The sequence below is a fragment of the Mixophyes fleayi genome, chromosome 8 (assembly GCF_038048845.1).
Source record: "Mixophyes fleayi isolate aMixFle1 chromosome 8, aMixFle1.hap1, whole genome shotgun sequence".
Taxonomy (NCBI): Eukaryota; Metazoa; Chordata; class Amphibia; order Anura; family Limnodynastidae; genus Mixophyes; species Mixophyes fleayi.
Genome location: NC_134409.1, coordinates 67048604 through 67068250, shown reverse-complemented (window position 1 = coordinate 67068250; position 19647 = coordinate 67048604). Strand labels below are relative to the sequence as shown.

The following is a 19647-nucleotide window of genomic DNA, read 5'->3' as shown; positions in this document are numbered from 1 at the left end:
TAACCAGGAAAACATTATAATCATCATCATCATCATCTTATTTTATTTATATGGTGCCATAAAATCTGTAGTGCCGTACAGTCAACAATACCTAAAAGAACAAAATACAGATAAGTAAGGGACAAGAGAAACAACAGAATCAGTCAAAATCAATACAAGAGACAACCATGCAGATGTCACTGTGGGGATTATGTAGAGTTGGATGTAAGCGCTTTTTACAAAAAGTATGTCTCAGTCTGCTTTTAGACTGAGATGTGCAGCCCCCTTTGCCTCTCTGCACTTTAATGGGTGGAACAGGGGAGGAGATGGGCGGACAGGCACAAGTAAAGTGCATTAAGGGCGTGTTAATGCTCCTTACTCACTATGCTGAGGGGGAAGCAGCCCCAGATATGTCTATATGAAGGTATCAGTAGTGGCTGCTTTCCCCTGGTGTAAGATCCATACTAATGATGATTATATGTGTTTTGCATACTGTTCCAAGTCAACATATCACACTTGTCACGTGTTAGGATATGTGTGGCTTGGAATACAAGGTAAAATACAGGATGCAATTTACAATTATGTTGTTTATGTAGAGGTATTAACTCAAATTACAAAAGGAAATGAATACTGCTAGTGTGTGTAGACAGCTACACTTTAACATTTTCACAGTCATAACAATTTTAAAACATTAAGAAAAGGTTTAAATTTGGCATCATGATTCATGGACAACCATAAAACATAGACACACTTCCATGAAGTCATAGACTGAGGCCAATTCTCTGGACTCTTCACACCGTAAATCATGAACAGTCAATACCTTTGATGTCTCTTCATAATTTACACTCTCTATTATGCAATTCAAGTAACATATTATATACAATGTCCTTGTTCAGCATATATGAATTTTATGTACTCTGTCAAATTTAAATATATATTTCTCGCACATTGATACTTGGTCATTCTTCAAAAAGATAAGCTACCGACAAGAATGTGATTCAGTGGACTAACATTCCAGTACAGTAATAATTCAAAGCTGCTGCATAATGATTTAACAATGCATTGCCTGAGGTGCTGGTCTGCCTTGCCCTTTCTCTATAAAGCAGAATAACTGTGCATTATTTATTTGCCTCTTAAAATGGCTTGAGTGAAATATGGATGTAACTTGAGGAATGGTCTTAACCCAAAGTAAATTCTGTGCTGTGTGTTCTGGCATGTTCAGTCAAAATGTGAACCATTGAACAGTTGGGTATGAAATGTCGACATTCAAAATGTCCGCACCAAAATGTTGACAGTCATAATGCTTACACAGTTCAAATGTCGACATGTAAAATGTCTACAGGGTTGTAAAGTCAAAATGACCGTCGACTAGATCACTAGATTTAAAACGGCAGCACATGAAAAAGGAAAAAGTGGGGGACAAAAAGTGTGGAGTCCTGTCCGCCATAATGACAATCCAGCCCCCGGCTGGTCAGCGAGGAGCTGGGTTCCCTAGGGAGTGTTGGGACCTGTAGCCGCAGAGGATCTATTTATAAAATGGGTATTTCCCATGGCTGCTTGAATTCAAGTTGCTAAACATCCCCAAGTTATAAATAGAGCAAGAGCAACTAAGAGCTCACTTTGACCTGGGAGCTCATTAGAGCTAGTTTAGTGTTGTGTAATTAGGATATTTGTTCTGCCAAGCAAGGATCGTTTGTATATATGACAGATGAAGACCCCTGGATGTAGGTGAGTAGTAAAGATGGTAAAGAGGGGTGTTTTCAATTAAAAGTAATTTTTATAGTAATGTGTTTTATTTACATTTTTCTTTGGTGCACTACAGGTTTCAGCTTGGCCTGGATACCAGAGTATGCTGACACTTGTGGTTGACCAAGTGCCAGCATGCCCTGGCAGCCATGAGCATGCTGGTGCCTGTAGTACACCAGTACACCAGTATGTCCAGACAGTTAATGGAAACCTGAGACCTTTAGTGCACCAGGGAAAAAAATATATTTTTACATTAATTAAAGTACTATTACCCCACACCCACCGCCCAAGGGTGCTTTCAGCATGGGGCTGGGTAGCCCTAGTGGGGGGATGGCCTGCTCTTTTTTTTTGCAGACCTATAGGGACCTCAATAGGGAATCCAGTTCCATGCTGCAGGTTCTCTTGCTGTAGTGCCACCAGCCTTGTCTGACAAAGCCTAGTTCTGGTAATAGTAAAACTGGGGGTGATCCCTCATAACCCCACCCATTTTTCTAGCACCAACCTAGGCTGACACCATTAGGTTTAATTAAGATGTTTGGAGGCGAAACAATGCTTTTTTCTTATTATTTACGTTTTTTCATTTTACTGTATTGCTGGCTGGTGGTATTACCTGTTTAAATGTAACCTTTTATGTCGACATTGTGACTGACAACTTGTCTTTTGTGGTTGTCCCTCTTATTTTACTCTCATGGGCTCTTTCTTAAGATGGTGGCTCTTTCTCTAACATGACTCGTACTTAGGGGACAGTAGAGTTTGTCTCCATATGGCAGCTACCATGCAGCCTCTTCCATGCAATGCCAGGCAGCCTGGAACCTCCTCCCCACTGTCCTGTGTGACCGGCTGTTACCTCCCCTCATTGGCTCTTGCTCTCTCTCCTTTTTCCCCACACTTTCCTCTTCATTAAACCCCTCCTCCTCTAGCTTTGTAGCAGGTTTGTGTGTCTGTCAGTATAGCAACCAGCTACAATCGATCTCTTAACATGTACTCCAGCTAAACTCTTTGCGAGACCCTTCCCTGGTGACTCCCGCATGCACACATTGGGGGTGTTGCTTACTACAATGCCGCAGGTGGCATCACACACACACACATTTATATATATATTTAATTTTAGTCATATTTATATCTAATATTTGTGTTTGCATTTATTTTAAATGGACTCAACATATGCAGCTAAAAGTTTTTACATACATCGTTTCTTACGTACATTCATGGTGCAAATGTTCCACCTCTGTATGAGCTCGACTGTCTCTACTGTGCCCATTTTTAAGGTCATGTACATGGGTTAGTACAGCAATATGGTGTCACTTGTGCAGGAAGCATACTGTTGATACATATTTGAAAATTATCATATTTTTCCACCACTTATGACATACTTTCCATCTGTCCAAATTTAGGCAAAGCAATCCTAGCATCCTGTTCATCAGGAATTATGTCATGACTGCCAGAATGTTGGAATTTATGTTTCGCCCACCACTGTTGTGCATAGCAATGTAGTGGTGGATAGGTGTGTGCAGTAAAGGGGTGGTGTATATGGGGATCTGGGAATCATTCATGATGGGCCTGTTAATGGGCTAGTGCTGTGTGCTTGCACCCACTGGCTAAAATTTGCCAGTCCCTTCATGTAACGTGTGGGGAGAGAGATGGGGTGGTATTGGTGTAATGTGTGGGAAGACATGTTGGTCTTGGTATTTGTGTAATTTGTGAGGAGACATGTTAGGAAAGGTGTTGGTAGCTTGAAGCTTTGCATACGGCGCTATTAATCCTTGCACTGACCCTGGATAAAGGGGTGGATAGGGCATATATTTAGCCATCCTGCAAAGTGTGCACAGTCATTTTCAATCTACAAAATGACTTTGAATTTGAAATGATTTGCAACTCCATGTTGCACTGCGGTGCAACATCATCATCATCAACAGTTAATTATATAGAGCCAGCAAATTCCATAGCGCTCCAACAATACAATAAAAAGTTTCACACATAAAACTGCAAACCTGACACATCTCATTAAGGCTTATGTCTCCAAACTCTCATGCTTCATTTAAGCAATAAAACTGGTGCAAAACCATTTTGTGGTACCTATCAAATGCACTTTGAAAACTACTTTTATTCTGTATAAATTATCATCCATGCTTTTTATAACACAATTAGATAAAGAGTATGAGAAAACTTTAAAACTCGGTCAGGAATAAAATTGTGAACTTTTCTGTTAGTTTGTTTTTTTATTTGTTCTGTTTTGTTTTTTTACAAAGTGACTTCATTCATAAATTAAAACCAGGTCCAAACTATTCACTAGAAATCCAGTGTGAGAAGCCTTCTAGAATCCTCTCCTCTTTTTAATGAATCATGACTGTGAGAAGACCTTACCGACAACTTGAAAATAAAATATTGGATTATAGTCAGTCAAAGTCTGACTTCAGTAATATTGTTCCCGGTATACAAAATGTACAGTGTTTTGTTTATTTTTCCGAAGAGATTGTGATTTCCACTATACTATGTTTTTCTTGTTTTATGTTGTAGCAACTTTTTAAAGAGAACCTGTAACCTTCAAGTAAGTACAGTTTTTACATAGTACTTAGAGAATCATCATCATCAGTTATTTATATAGCGCCACTAATTCCGCAGCACTGTACAGAGAACTCATTCACATCAGTCCCTTCCCCATTGGAGCTTACAGTCTAAATGTCCTAACAAGAGCACTATGTAAATACGAAATAAAAATAATTTCTATGGTCTTTGTGCTCAGATGATAGCACATTCTGTGCGACAGCATGAGAGTTGGCCTGCATATAGCTCTGTACTCACTTACAGATGGCTGCCCTCTTACATCACAGCTCTCCTTACTCACAAGCACTCACGAGGCAGAGAATGTGAATAAAGAAAGCTGCTTGTGAAGGCGTATAAAGCCGACTCTCGCGGTGAGTCCTATATCTGTTTATCTGTTTTTCCAGGCCTGTTCTCGAGAAGTGAAAGAATGAAAACACAGTAAAAAATATAACTCAAACATGACCGGTCTTTAAAAGATAATTTACAGCTTGTAGGGCATATAGTATGGATGTGAGATTGAGCACCTGCATATCATACAGGAATCTGTTCAGACACATGCATCTTCATATTTTTGGATAACATGATTTTAAAAAATTTTTTATCTCGGTACTTTTCTGTGACAATTCTACCAGCAGCATAGACTACACCAGCGGTTCCCAAAGTGTGCGCCGCGGCTCCCAGGGGTGCCGCGACGCTGTCACAGGGGTGCCGCGACCAGCCAGAGGAAAAAGAAAAAAAAAGAAAAAAAACTTACCAATCCGCACTGAGCCGGGACCCAGCATCCTCCTCTCTCCTGCAGCGCGCCCGACAATCATCATCATCATCATCATTTATTTATATAGCGCCAACATATTCCGTAGCGCTTTACAATTGGGGACAAACATGATAAACTAATAAACAAACTGGGTAAAACAGACAAAGAGGTGAGAAGGCCCTGCTCGCAAGCTTGCAATCTATGGGACAATGGGAGATTGACACATGAGGTTAAGTATATATTTTGCATCTTGGCCCAGCCAGACTGCAAAGGTAAAAATCAGTGACAAGCTGCGGGAGAGAGGAGGATGCTGGGTCCCGGCGCCACGCGGATTGGTAAGTTTTTTTTCTTTTTTTTTTCTTTTTCCTCTGGCAGGTCGCGGCCGCTGCTTTAACCCTTTCATGCACTATGAAGTTTTTTTGTATCATATGTGATGTGCCGCACTGCAGAATAATGCTTAAAAATGTAGTACAGGTGCCCAGAATTCCTTCTCAAGACCAAACTTTAAATTCCAATATAAAGAGAAACCATTGGGCTGCCATTTCTGGCACTGAATGAACACTTGCACTCTCTGTGTTTTGCGCCGTGCGGATTGGTAAGTTTTTTTTCTGTTTTTTCTTTTTCCTTTGGCTGGCCGTGGCGGAGGGGGGGCAATGTGGTGGAGGGGGGCAGAGTGGCGGCAGAGTGAGAGAGGAGCATAGAGAAAGGGCCAGGGACTGTCAGAGAGAGAGTGGCAGAGTGAGAGGGGGGCAGAGTGAGAGACGGTGGCAGAGAGAGAGAGTGCACTAAAACATGAGCAGAAGACCTGTGTTAAGACCTCATGAGGCCCTAGGCAGGAAACTATCCCCCCCTCCTTCGTTAATCAGATAAAAAGAATAAAAAAGTTCAAAGCAATCTTGGCCCCTCAGTAATAAAAGGTTAGGCTATTTTTCAAAAACCTTTTGCATTATTCCCGTGAAAATAGATTTTTTTGAGATTTTACCACTGACAGGAGTTAGTTGTGAACACAGTGTAGTATTGTTTCTCTGACATATGACTTTAATAATGTCTGAAGAGTTTGTGTAAGCATAAGCATTACTTGACAATGTACAAGCATTGACTCCTTTTAAGATGCGTCAAAACAGATGCAAATTTTCCAACACACTTGTCATTTTGCATGCATGACAGCACCTTATCCGCACCTCTGTCTGTATTTTGCTGTTATCAATGATCAGTTCTTAAAACCTTATTACCTATCTCATCAGCTCTGTCATAATCATTGGGTTTTTTTTCCCCGCAAACACACATATGACATAAAGATGTACATGTGTGTGATCAATGAACTGGAGAGGACAGAAGTCTTATTATACTACTGCATAAACACGCAACCAATAGGTAAAATGTAACTACTGTCACAATCATCCCTGTCAACAAATTTGCTCTTCTCATCAGGGTTGGGGCACAGTGGTTTACAAATGTCCTGTCTTATTTGTCATTGCCTTGAGTGAAAAAAATTCCCATAAAATTAGAACTTATCATAGCAGTCCTGGGTGGTTATTCTTTACTCCTGTGCTAATTTAATCAATTTGGAACATCATATTTGAGTTGCTGATATGGCAGAGGATAGAGAGCAAGTCCCTCTCTATCCTCTGTCTTATATCTGCATTGCCTCATAAATAAATGATGATGAGGAGATATGTCATATGCCATACCAAACTGAGTAAACTTATGGTTGCATGTCAACACTTCAATTTCTCTTATTTAAAGATATATATATATATATATATATATATATATATATATATATATAAATATATATAGTGGTAGGACTTAACGCTACTTCTCCTGTTGCTTTGATTGCTATACCATTCACTTACATCCACCACTGCTTTGATTGTTATTCAATTCACTTAAATTTCCATACTGCCACTTATAAATTTTGGCACTAATGACAAGTAATACAAAGAATTGTGTTGTGTACCAATCTGCACATTTAAACAAATACATCAGTTGATATCACAATGTATTGTCTGTGTATTTCTAGACCTATTTAGACAATTGCATTAATGACAGATACAGAAAGCAATTGTGTTTTGTGGCTGTCAGTGTGTTTTTGGAAAAAATACATTGTTTAAGATCACAAAGAATTGCTTAGGTTTCTATTTATGGGGCACATTTATCATTTAACGTTGAAATAGAGAAATGGTTATCAATCCTTATCGGACGGATAAGTATTGATTCATTTCTCAAATTTATCAAAACCGGAGTACAGAAACAGCAGTCCCGATAATCTGCTGTTTCTGTGAAAAAAAAAATCATACTTACCTGCCTCTTCGGAAGCGCTGTCTTCGGGTCTTCTCCTTACTCTTCAATTGCGCATGCGCACACAGATCCCCTCTCTGTCTCGCGTTGCAGAGAGAGAGCTGTGAGTGACAGGGAGGGATCATGTGATCCCTCCACACATGCGCTGTCCAGCTCTGCTCTCCGGAGCAGAGCTGACAGCATTAGATTTCCTCATGTACGCCAGCTGCAGCTGGCGTACATTAACATGACAAGTTCCTGAAAAAAATGTTTTTTCGGGACTTGTTAGATTGCGGCCAGGAGCAGTCACCATTCTGTTGAATGGTGACTGCTCCCAAAAACAAAGAGGAGTGCAAAGCAGCAGATATCCATGATATCTGCTGCGATGCCCCCTTAATAAATTTGCGGAGGACACTGTGGGACCTTAATTATCCGTTAAAAGCACTATCGTGCTTTATTAAATATGCAATTTATGTAAATACACCTTCTGCTTTCTTGTTCTTGTTGACAATAGTAAAGCTTACTGGTATTGTCAGTTGCTGTGTCTCATACCTATCAACATTCCAGGGTAAACATTTGGTCCAGATTTTCTAAGGCCACATCCAGCTCCAATAGCCAGTACCCTGATCCACCCAAGTCATACACCTATTTGTTGGTCGTTGTCATGTGTACATGCACTTATTTGGCAATTTAGGCAACTGAACAAAAACCTGTTTTTGGGGAATTTAACAAGAAAATGTCATTAGGGCAGGTGAGCAATGCTCAGGTCCTGAGAGACACTAGTCAGCAGCAGTAAGAGAGGGATTTTAACACTTGCCAGGCCAGTACAGGAAGCTTCTGTGTATGCATGAACTGGCATTCAGAAAGCAGTGGCGGTACTGGCACCGACACTGTCCTTGTGCCGGTGCCATTCATGGCAAATAGGCATCTCCTTGGCTTGCACTAAAAGCATCACAGGGGGCTGATTACAACCGAGGATAGTCTTCACTTCCGGGGGCTTTGGTAAATAGAGAGAAGCCATAAGTCCTGAGAAAATTCCCTGTGATAAATAGACCTCTAAATGTCCATCTAGACTGCTTTTGTGTGTATTCTATATATGTATCTTCCGTCCTCTAATTTCAAAGTGTTTTATTAATTATTGTAGAAATTTGCATTTCTGAAATTTTAGTTTGTTTGAGATACATTTTTAAGTTTAAAGGTTAAAACATTCTGTTCAGCTTTGATTGTATAAAAATTAAATTTGCATTTATATTCTACACCAGAAGTCTCGTCTATATGGGACATTATACAAAGTATCAATCCTTGTGAAAAGTTGGATTCATTTTGCAAGACATACCGTAGCTGCCTGGTGGACATATGACCGAGCCTACCCCCTCTCCTGAGTTGAAAGGCCAGGAATGCTAATGAAAACACTTTGAACTTAACCTTAAGGGAAGACAAGAGCACATCTGATTCTATTAGATGTTGTTTTCAGACAGATATTGTGGAAAGTTTTTTTTCCTGGTGGGAATATAAACACAGACACAATTCTTGAAATTTTCTACCGCTGATAATTTTATTGCACTGCCAAAAGTCTGGCATTAATTATATTTTTAGCTTTTAGTTTATATTTCTTCTTAGTGAAAATATAAATATTGTTATATTTTTGCTCATATTTCCTTTAAAAGTTACAAAAGAACTAAAAAGGGTCAAACAGTCTTAAGTTAATAAATAGAAATGTTAGGGGAATTTTTTTTGTCAATATAATAAAGTTCTCCATAAACCACTATTAATATCAGTGCTACCGAAAAGATAAGTATAATTTAATTGATGGGATTTTGGAAACTACCCTCCTACAGCTAATGTTCATCTAAATGTTTATTAGTATAGTATAGTTTTTCCATATGTCCTTATTTACCACGACAATCTGGTTGTATTCAAGGGATTTACTTCATATTCTATTTTACCAGTGTCTTCCTGGTATCTTTCCACAATAAGTTCAAAATACTTAGGATCAAGTACAATGATGTAACTGAAGGTCCAATTTTTAGGGGGCAATTTTGCATAGTCACACCCTTCCTTCACTCTGATTGGTTGGCCCAACTGGTCCCACCCCTTTCTTCCAGACATCTCAGCAGTAATTTTAAAGTATTAAGACTGCTGTTAGGGGGGAATGATTGCCCCGATCGCCACCCTCTGGATCTGCCAGTGAGTCAGTCACATCTCAATGCGCGCAGCTCAAGAACACTAGCATTTGCTAGACACACCACAGGAGTACAAGGGAATATACTTACGCTCCATGATAGTGTAGAGATATAGTTTGACAGTGTTATTAGTAAATGTTAAAGATGCATTATTCTATTTGTATACAATATAATAATGTAATGAAGTGTCATATATACAACATAGTATATTGTCTTGGCAGTTATGAATATATTAAAATCAAATGAGAATCTACTTTCCTGCAGGAGTCCAAATGGAAATGTCAATAAGCAATGTGAATAGCCAGCCGTAACATCATATAATATAGCCGTGACATTAATGATCTAAGTAATATCAGCTATTGGAACCAATGTGCAGCACGCATGATTGCACCAGCCCTCCTAAATGACATATCTATGGATGCATCCACATCTAATTGTGTGACAATTACATGAACCCGCCCTTACTGTAGGCTTTCCTGCATTTGCCAATACCAATCCGCCCCTCTAGGCATAAGGAGAAGTTAAAATACATAATGAAGTGTGAGCATGCATTTTGGCATGAATGCACACTGTCTTAAGCAAAACATTACATATATCTAACTCTACATTTCTGTAGCTTCTCCATCTACATTAGATCTAACTGATTTGTGTCCTGACGCCTGGACTACTGAAATACACTCTACTTGGGTCTCCCAGAAACAGAACTACAACACTTACAGCTGGTACAAAAGGCAACAGTAGACTGTTAACTAACTAGCCCCATATATGCCACATATCACTTGTTCTCCAGATTGGATTACTGACATTCAAAGCTCTGCATAACCAGGGTCATGGGTACTATTTCCTATACTCCCTTTTGCTCACTTCATTCAGCAGATGAATGACTTCTAGTAGTACCTAGAATCTCTTATACTCCATTTGGGACTGAAGCTTTTAGCTTTGCTGCTCCTACTCTCTGAAATTCACTGCTTAATACAGTCTGTGAGGCCCCCACAATTGCAATGTTCAAAAACGGTCTAAAACACCATTTTAATGAGCCTTTATTTTAACATGAATATTTAGCTCTCTTTTCAGTATTCTGTTTCTCTTTTATATGTTTATTTTGTATTTGTATCATTGTTTCTCCTATTGGGAGAAGAGAGCTATATAAATAAAAATTATTATTATTATCATTATTACAATTAATCCCACATTTGTGTATCAGCAGAGACAACATGTTGCCTTCTCTTAGAGCTCTTCTACTAGGAGCCTTTTGATGAGATTGCACTTTGTAATCAGATGTAACTATACAAGTGAACAACATGAATAACAATATCTATTTTCTGGGGGAAATAAACATATCAAAACATTGCAATTCAGATTGCTCTTTTACATTTTAGTCATTTTTCTTATCATTTACATAGGTTTTGTACAGGGACAAAGAATTAAAATCAGACTATTGAATTTCGGGTAGATCTCCTGGACTCGCGGAGAACAGGCCATTCTGCCGCATCCTGCCCACTTCCTAGTGAAGTGGGCAGGATGGGAGCCTCCATGATGCAATTTGCATTGAATTGTGTAATTTTGGGCAAAAATGATATGATTCGCCCTGCCGCTGCGCCCCCCTCCTTTTTCATACTTCACGTCTCCTCTAGGATCTCCCAGAGGGAAAGAGTATAAAGTTGGTAAGTGTGATTCAAATTCATGTTAATTGCATTATTCTGTAATGATTAATTCTACCTAGTATTCAATAGTAAATTAAGCACAAAATGTTTTATCACAATGAACAGAATTTGTGAAAAAGCCACTTGCCTGAGCTGATGTAATTATACATTGTGACAAAAGGCAGTATGATCCATAGAACTGCATGTATTCCGCAAGATATCACATCTATTATATGTGTTACAGAATATATAGCAGTACCAGACAGTATGCAATCCTTCCTATCTCTACAAACTGCTATATACCCCATACATAATTTTTGGTGGATGGAAATGTGCAATCACATTTTAGACTAGAACATAACTCTGCGACAAACAGATTGGTGCTGGGTAAAAAGCAAGATAGACACAGTGTTATGAATCCCAGTGCATTCACAAAGTGCAATGGAAGTGTAAGGTAAAGTGTCTTTATTCAGGTAAATATATTAACAAAGATAACTCAAATCCACGGATAACAGGTTCCAAAAGAGACTGTATAGTAAAATGGCAGGAACAAGTATAATACGTTTACCCCAGTCCAGAAGGCACAAGGCTATCCAGGGAAGCAGACAGAGTCCAGGGATCAAATAGAGACCAGACAAACAAATCCAAATAGCCAGGCAGAGATCAAGCAAATAGGCGAGGTCCAGAAGTCTGTCCAAAAGGTCAGGGAAACAGGCAAAACAGTGTGGTCCAAGGTACAGGCAAATGATTTGGGGTCTCAGGCAAGCAGGCAAGGTCCAAGGTACAGGCAGGGTTCATACACAGAAGTTCAGTCCAGCAGGTATATATCAAATAGCACAGGAGCAGGTTAGCAGCAGCCAGGAACAAATGGATGAACTGCCCAGAGCACAGCTAGAGGCAGGTACTTAAAGCAGTGCAACAGGTGCAGTTCTAATTAGCATCAGACAATAATATTAACTCCTTCAGGCATGTTGCAGAGTTCAGGAGCAGGACAGCAGCAGCACCTCTGATGGATTATACGTACTGCTGCCAGATACAAAACAAAGGCAGTCATAACATAGCCCCCCCCCTTTAAGGAGCGGATTCCAGACGCTCCATTATTGCTCCCTTCAGGTTTTTCTCCTCTTCTTTTTCTTTTTATAAGATCTCCCTGAAGACACAATTGGGCTCTTCTCTAATGGAGTACAGAGAAGACCCAATTCTTCAGAAGCAGAAGAATTGTAAAGTTCGTCCACTAACTCTCTAGTATCCTCCACAAATTCACTTTCAAAGTCTGAGTCCCAGCCTAGAGTCGGGATAGGACTTTTTATTTCATAACCAGATGATGATATGCCCAAAAAGCCAGTCACCAAGGTCGGTGTTTGTTGTGACTAAAGTGGCAAAGCAAAGGTTTTTCCATTCTTGTTAACCTTCTTCCTAGGTGACCTAGACTGTCTGATGGAAGACACATTCATATAGATCTTATGGACAAGTGCAGGAACTGCCGCACAGGCTGGAACGGGCACAGAAAAATCATGATCAGATGACTTGACTGTGGATGGAGTGTACTTCTGAAAAACAGCATTAACAAAGTCCATGGTATTATCAATAATGGGGTCATCGGAATTTAGTAATGAGAAGGCCCAGGTTTGTGGCTCCCCTCTAAAAGACATAATAATTGAACCCACTTGGTTAAATTGGTCAACAAAATAATCCGGACATTCTTGAAAATGTTTCATGGAAAGTTCGAGTACCGTAACAAACTGTTTGATGTCTCCATCAAAGAAGACTGGAGGAGGATCTGATGACTCGGAAGAGGCTTTTGGGCATTCAGGCTCAATAGCAGTCTCTGGAGAGTACCCAGCTTGTGCAGCAGACTCTGGAGAGTCCTCAACTGGAACGGCAGAGCAGAAGTCCCGACTGGGACGGCAAGTTGGACACACTTGACGGGAAGCCCGTACTGCGCACAGCACTCTGACTGGATTGCACTGTGAGATGCCTCAGAGCAGACAGCACTGTGAGATGCCTCAGAGCAGAGAGCACTGTGAGATGCCTCAATGCAGACAGCACTGTGACATGCCTCAATGCAGACAGCACTGTGAGATGCCTCAATGCAGATAGCACCAAGTGGTAACTTGGGCTGAACCGCATGGACAGGCAACTCTGGCTGGACCGCATGGACAGGCAACTCGGGCTGGACCGCATGGACAGGAAACTCGGGCTGAACCGCATGGACTGGCAACTTGGGCTGGACCGCATGGACTGGCAACTCGGGCTGGACCGCATGGACCTCTCTGGAACAGGCTGGAGGGACAGGGCCCTCTCTGGAAAGGGCTGGAGGGACAGGGCCCTCTCTGGAAAGGGCTGGAGGGACAGGGCCCTCTCTGGAGCAGACTGTAAGGGCAGCGCCCTCTCTGGAGCAGACTGTAAGGGCAGCGCCCTCTCTGGAGCAGACTGTAAGGGCAGCGCCCCCTCTGGAGCAGACTATAAGGGCAGCGCCCCCTCAGGAGCAGACTGTAAGGGCAGTGCCCCCTCTGGAGCAGACTGTAAGGGCAGCGCCCCCTCCGGAGCAGACTGTAAGGGCAGCGCCCCCTCTGGAGCAGACTGTAAGGGCAGCACCCCCTCTGGAGCTGAAGACTCGGGAGTAGAGGCAGCGGACTCAGGACCGGACACAGCGGACTCAGGACCGGACGCAGTGGCTGAAGACCCGGGAGTAGAGGCAGCGGCTGAAGACCCTGGAGTAGAGGCAGCGGACTCAGGACCAGACACAGCGGACTCAGGACCGGACACAGCGGACTCAGGACCGGACACAGCGGACTCAGGACCGGACACAGCGGACTCAGGACTGAAGGCAGAGGCTGGCACCTCGAAACAGGAGGCGATGGCCGGAGACTCATTGCTGGCAGTAGCTGGAACTGGCATCGCAGGACAGGCAGTAGCTGGAATTGGCACCGCAGGACAGGCGGCAACTGGAACTGGCACCGCAGGACGTAGCTTGGTCGTTTAGATTCCCTAATGGTAGGGACCACTGGCAATGCAATAGATGCAGCACCAATGTCAGAAAAAGTTCTGGGAGGATTCTCTGCAGTCTGAATGCTTTCATTAGAGGAGTTTGTTGCTTTAAAATCAGAATTAGTGTTGAAATTACTTATCACAGCAGCAGGAAGAGTCTTAAGCAGTTCTTGGAGTAAAGTGGATAGTTGTATGATTTGGTAACGGAGCTGAACAATGTCCATTTGCAGCATTTGTAATTGTGGATTTACAGACATGTCTAATAGCCAAACACAGAGTTCAATGCAACAAAACTAGGAATTCCAGGACTAAGGCAGAGGGCGTGCAATCAGCAGGCCCAGATTGTATGGCAGTTCATCATGTTTATGTTATGAATCCCAGTGCATTCACAAAGTGCAACGGAAGTGTAAGGCAAAGTGTCTTTATTCAGGTAAATATATTAACAAAGATAACTCAAATCCACGGATAACAGGTTCCAAAAGAGACTGTATAGTAAAATGGCAGGAACAAGTATAATAAGTTTACCCCAGTCCAGAAGGCACAAGGCTGTCCAGGAAAGCAGACAGAGTCCAGGGATCAAATAGAGACCAGACAAACAAATCCAAATAGGCAGGCAGAGATCAAGCAAATAGGCGAGGTCCAGAAGTCTGTCCAAAAGGTCAGGGAAACAGGCAAAACAGCGTGGTCCAAGGTACAGGCAAATGATTCAGGGTCTCAGGCAAGGTCCAAGGTACAGGCAGGGGTCATACACAGAAGTTCAGTCCAGCAGGTATATATCAAATAGCACAGGAGCAGGTTAGCAGCAGCCAGGAACAAATGGATGAACTGCCCAGAGCACAGCTAGAGGCAGGTACTTAAAGCAGTGCAACAGGTTCAGTTCTAATTAGCATCAGACAATGAGATTAACTCCTTCAGGCATGTTGCAGAGTTCAGGAGCAGGACAGCAGCAGCACCTCTGATGAATTATAGGTACTGCTGCCAGATACAAAACAAAGGCAGTCATAACACACAGTTATAACATTCAAATATTTATAGGCACAGATTATGATAAATTCAGCACTGCCTTAAGATGCAACCATTGATCTGTGAGCATAGTTCATTTGAGTTTAACATAGCACAGCAGTTCCCAAACTGTGCTGTGGTGATCTTACAGGGGTATTGTGGCCAGGGCTGCCAGTAAGCAGAGCCAAGCACTCCCTTCTACCTGCCATGCCCCATCTTTCCACCGGCCCACCAAAATAAAACAGCTTACCGGTATGGTGCCCGGCAGCCTCCTCCCTTTGCACTGACTGTCGGGAATGATGTCATCACACTCAACATTTTCAGTGAGGAGAGGCGCAGAGAGGAGCCAGAAGAAAAGAAGACAGAAGAGAAAAAGTAGAAAAAAGAAGAAAGAAGGCCATGTAAAAGGTAAGAAAATGAACAGAGAATGAAAGGGGCAGTGTAATAAAAGGAATCTTAGGAAGGGGTACAGTGTTATTATTAAGGGGCACATGTGATTGTGAAGGGGCACAGTGTGATCGTGAAAGGTCACAGTTTGATGGTGAAAGGTCATAGTGTGATGGTGAAAGGTCACAGTGCGAAGGGGCACAGTATCATAGCAAATGGGCACATGTGATTTTGAAGGGACACAGTGTGATAGTGTAGGAGCACAGTGTGATGGTGAAAGGTCACAGTGCGAAGGGGCGCAGTGTCATAGCAAATGGGCACATGTGATTATGAAGGGACACAGTGTGATGGTGTAGGAGCACAGTGTGATGGTGTAGGAGCACAGTGTGATGGTGTAGTAGCACAGTATGATGGTGAAGGGGCACAGTATGATGTGTAGGAGCACAGTGTGATGGTGTAGGAGCACAGTATGATGTGTAGGAGCACAGTATGATGGTGATGGGGCACAGTGTGATGGTGTAGGAGCACAATATGATGGTGTAGGAGCACAGTGTGATGGTGTAGAAGCACAGTATGATGGTAAAGGAGCACAGTGTGATGGTGCAGGAGCACAGTGTGATGTGAAGGGGCACAGTGTGATGGGGCAGCAGCACAGTGTGATGATGTAGGAGCACAGTATGGTGGAGTAGGAGCACAGTATGATGGTGATGGGGCACAGTGTGATGGTGTAGGAGCACAATATGATGGTGTAGGAGCCCAGTGTGATGGTGTAGGAGCACAGTGTGATGGTGTAGGAGCACAGTATGATGGTGAAGGGGCACAGTATGATGTGTAGGAGCACAGTGTGATGGTGTAGGAGCACAGTATGATGTGTAGGAGCACAGTATGATGGTGATGGGGCACAGTGTGATGGTGAAGGGGCAAAGTATGATGAAAGAGGGCGCAGAATGATGAAGGAGGGCGCAGAGTGATGAAGGAGGGAGCATGGTGATGAAGGGGCACAGTGTGATGATTTTTGTATATATTGTTGTTTTATTTTGTTTGATCTTAATCCTGTTAATGAAACTTGTACTGTAAATTGTTCTTTGACAGAAATATAATTGGAAAACAATATAAAAATATCCTTTTCCCTTGGATTTAAGTGTATTATTTTTGCAAACAATTTAATAAATATTTCTGTTCCACCCTAAATACTTATTACATTATTTTGGATTAGGGGTTCTTTGAACAAAATTAAGGATGCCTCAATCTGAGAAACTTTGGGAACCACTGACATAGTGTAATTGGAATTTCCATCTAAAGAATAGAGAAATATTGAGTAATTGTAGGTTACAAAGAGGTCTATTTACTAAGACATGCCAACTGGGCAGGATTTCTAAAGTTGCTTATGGCAGGGGTAGAAAACCACCAGTTGCATGGTAAAGATATTGCTGGAGAAACCCAATTAATCTTTTCACTTGTGGGGGTCACCTCTGGTGACAGCAGTGCTAGCTCCAGCGTTAACCCCTTGATATTGTGAAATGGGAAAAAAATCCCTGTCTCCGATAAACACTTTCGCCGAAGATAGAGCTTTTCTCCATTTGATAAATAGACTCCAAATTGAGGTGGTACATAAGTTTCCATCCATGGTTAATTCAGTACACTTACATTGTATTTTCCATTTGCTCTATAAGTCCCTATAGCACTGTAAAAGTATGAATGGGTTAATAATGAGAACTTGTGAAACATTATGTAGTTATAACAGATATTCTACCTTAAGTTGTGTTTGATGCTTTAGTTTTTAATGTTGTGAAACTGACAGTGAGGCAGAGATTTACTGAGTACATCAAACACAAACACCTTCTAACTGGCTGCGATATCATGTCACCGCCTCATGCAGACCCATATACGTTTTTTTACAGAGGCCCTTTGTGTCAAGTTGATGGAACCAGAAAGCATATGTCTGTAATAACTATTTTGCACAGTTATCTTCTCAAGACAAGAGATGTTCATGGATGACAAGAATGGCTCAAAGGGAAGGTAATGGATTCTATGCCATGAAAGCTCTGGGGAATGGTTTGTGTGAGAAGTTATCTGAGTTGGTCTCAAAGGCATCAACTATAGATGTACCATGATTAGCTGGACCCTAAAAGGACAAATGGTTTGCCCAAGTAATAAAAATAACATAGGCAAATAAGAATGTATATTATACGGTACATGTCAATCAATGTTTACCTGTGCCATATATTTACATGGAAGCATGTTGTTAATGTACACGTGAACATGCTGGGTTATGTGGTTATCTGGTAGTTGTATTTTGATATAACATGTTGTGTCTTTTCTGTTTACTCATATCTGTTTTCAGGCTACATATTATCAGTCTTAGTGCTTTAATACACAACAATATATGACAGTGAATAAATGATGGGAGCAATAATGTCATCACTGCATTTGACTATGATCAAAACACCTTTTGTTACCAAGTTTTAGATGTACTTCAACATAATACAACATTCTTACATTCAACTTGTATTTGGAGATTAGTGATGTCACTATAAATTATATCTTTATATCTGATAAGTAGTGAAGTCTATTGTGTATCACATAACTCTCTTTGAAAGTGTTATGTAACATAATGTACTGTATAATTGCCACTAACGGTAAAACACGGCTGGTTATGAGGATCACCCCATATATTTCAAACAGAAGAAATGTGCATAATAAGGAATAATAATGACCTGCTGCAATAAAATATAAGTATATTAAAAATCTATTGTGAAGTTTGAATTTTTTCATTTGCTTCAAATTAACCAACTTTATCAATTGCAAGTAGCCTGCTACAAATAGGTTTGCAATACTGAAAATGACAGTTTAATGAAGAAATTGGCACTAAATTGTTTTTATAATCCTGCCCCAAGTAATGTCAAGTGAAGAGTAGTTTAGGGGCCTTCAATCCACATTTTGTCCCTAGTCAAATTGTTTTTATTAAACAAAATACTGGGACACTTTTTGTTCAATTCCTAAAACCAAACCCATTAAACAGTTATTGAATATAAACACATTCGAACAAAGTGCTTTAATCCTTGTTAATAAGGGATCTTAATTTTTGGTTAGATTTTCTACTGTGTTTCACAACTTCTTAGGTGCAGATTTTCAGTAGTTTTTGTGCATTCCTCTGATAACAGAGAACAGATAACAGGCTCATGGCATTCAACATCTGTATCAGCCAAGGAGGAACAGTTAAACTTTGTGTAAACAGATGCACAACTGCTTGTGGTCCAGCCACATACATTTGTTCTCAAATTTGGACAGACATCTAGTACATATCAACAACAAGATAGCTTAATATACAAAACCACAAACACCAAATAGCACAGAAATATACAAAATACAGAATGTATGATTACTCCAGAACTAGGACATTAACTGTTGGATGCTAGAAAAGGGATGTATCCACAAATATTTGTAACCCACTGTAGCTTTTAAAGTTCATCCAAGTGGTTTTATGTTTATATTTTGCTACAATCTGTAACTGTACATAAATAAAACAATAATAAGACATTTTCAAATATGTACAGGCGTTCAAAACTATTATATACATTTCTTATATGTAGAATACATCAAATGATCTCACACAGATACATTAGGTCAAGGTTTGCAAATAACAAGGCATTTCTTACCTGGATCATGAAATGGCACCAAAGCAAAATTATATAGCGGCTTCCTTGGTCTGCTTAAAGATGTCTCTAAAATTTTTGATGCGCCTTCTATCACTTGTACTAAGTCATCGTACATGGATCCAGTGACATCAAAAACAAACGCTAAAGTGGAAGCTCCATCCGGTGTGTTTCCTAAATCTGTTTCTGCACAGGAATTTTGTTTAAGAAGCTGAACAAGAAGCAGTACAATTGGCAGCTGGTAAAAAATATTCTTACAGAAAAACATCCTTAAAAGTCCTGATTATTTACTAATTTAAAATTACTTTTAATGAGCTGAAGAATAAAGTGAAACTGCTTAAGACATGGCTTAGCAAACAGTCAAACTGGCTTTCAGTTGTCTGTCCTAAACTGCATGAAACAATGAACAGTTCAAAGGGCTGAACCACAACTGTGCTTAGAAGTGTATTTTGTTTCTGCTTAGTAGAAACAAAGGCTTCTGG

At 40.8% G+C, this 19647-nt stretch overlaps 1 protein-coding gene across 1 annotated transcript in view; it reads right to left on the bottom strand.

The window, feature by feature from the left end:
- HMCN1 (hemicentin 1) overlaps nucleotides 1–19433 on the bottom strand; it is a 295243-nt gene extending 275810 nt beyond the window's left edge. Inside the window, exon 1 of the mRNA XM_075182670.1 lies at nucleotides 19169–19433. Coding sequence (XP_075038771.1) covers nucleotides 19169–19433 — 265 coding nt within the window. The remainder of the gene's footprint in view (nucleotides 1–19168) is intronic.
- Between the last annotated feature and the right edge of the window lie 214 nt (nucleotides 19434–19647).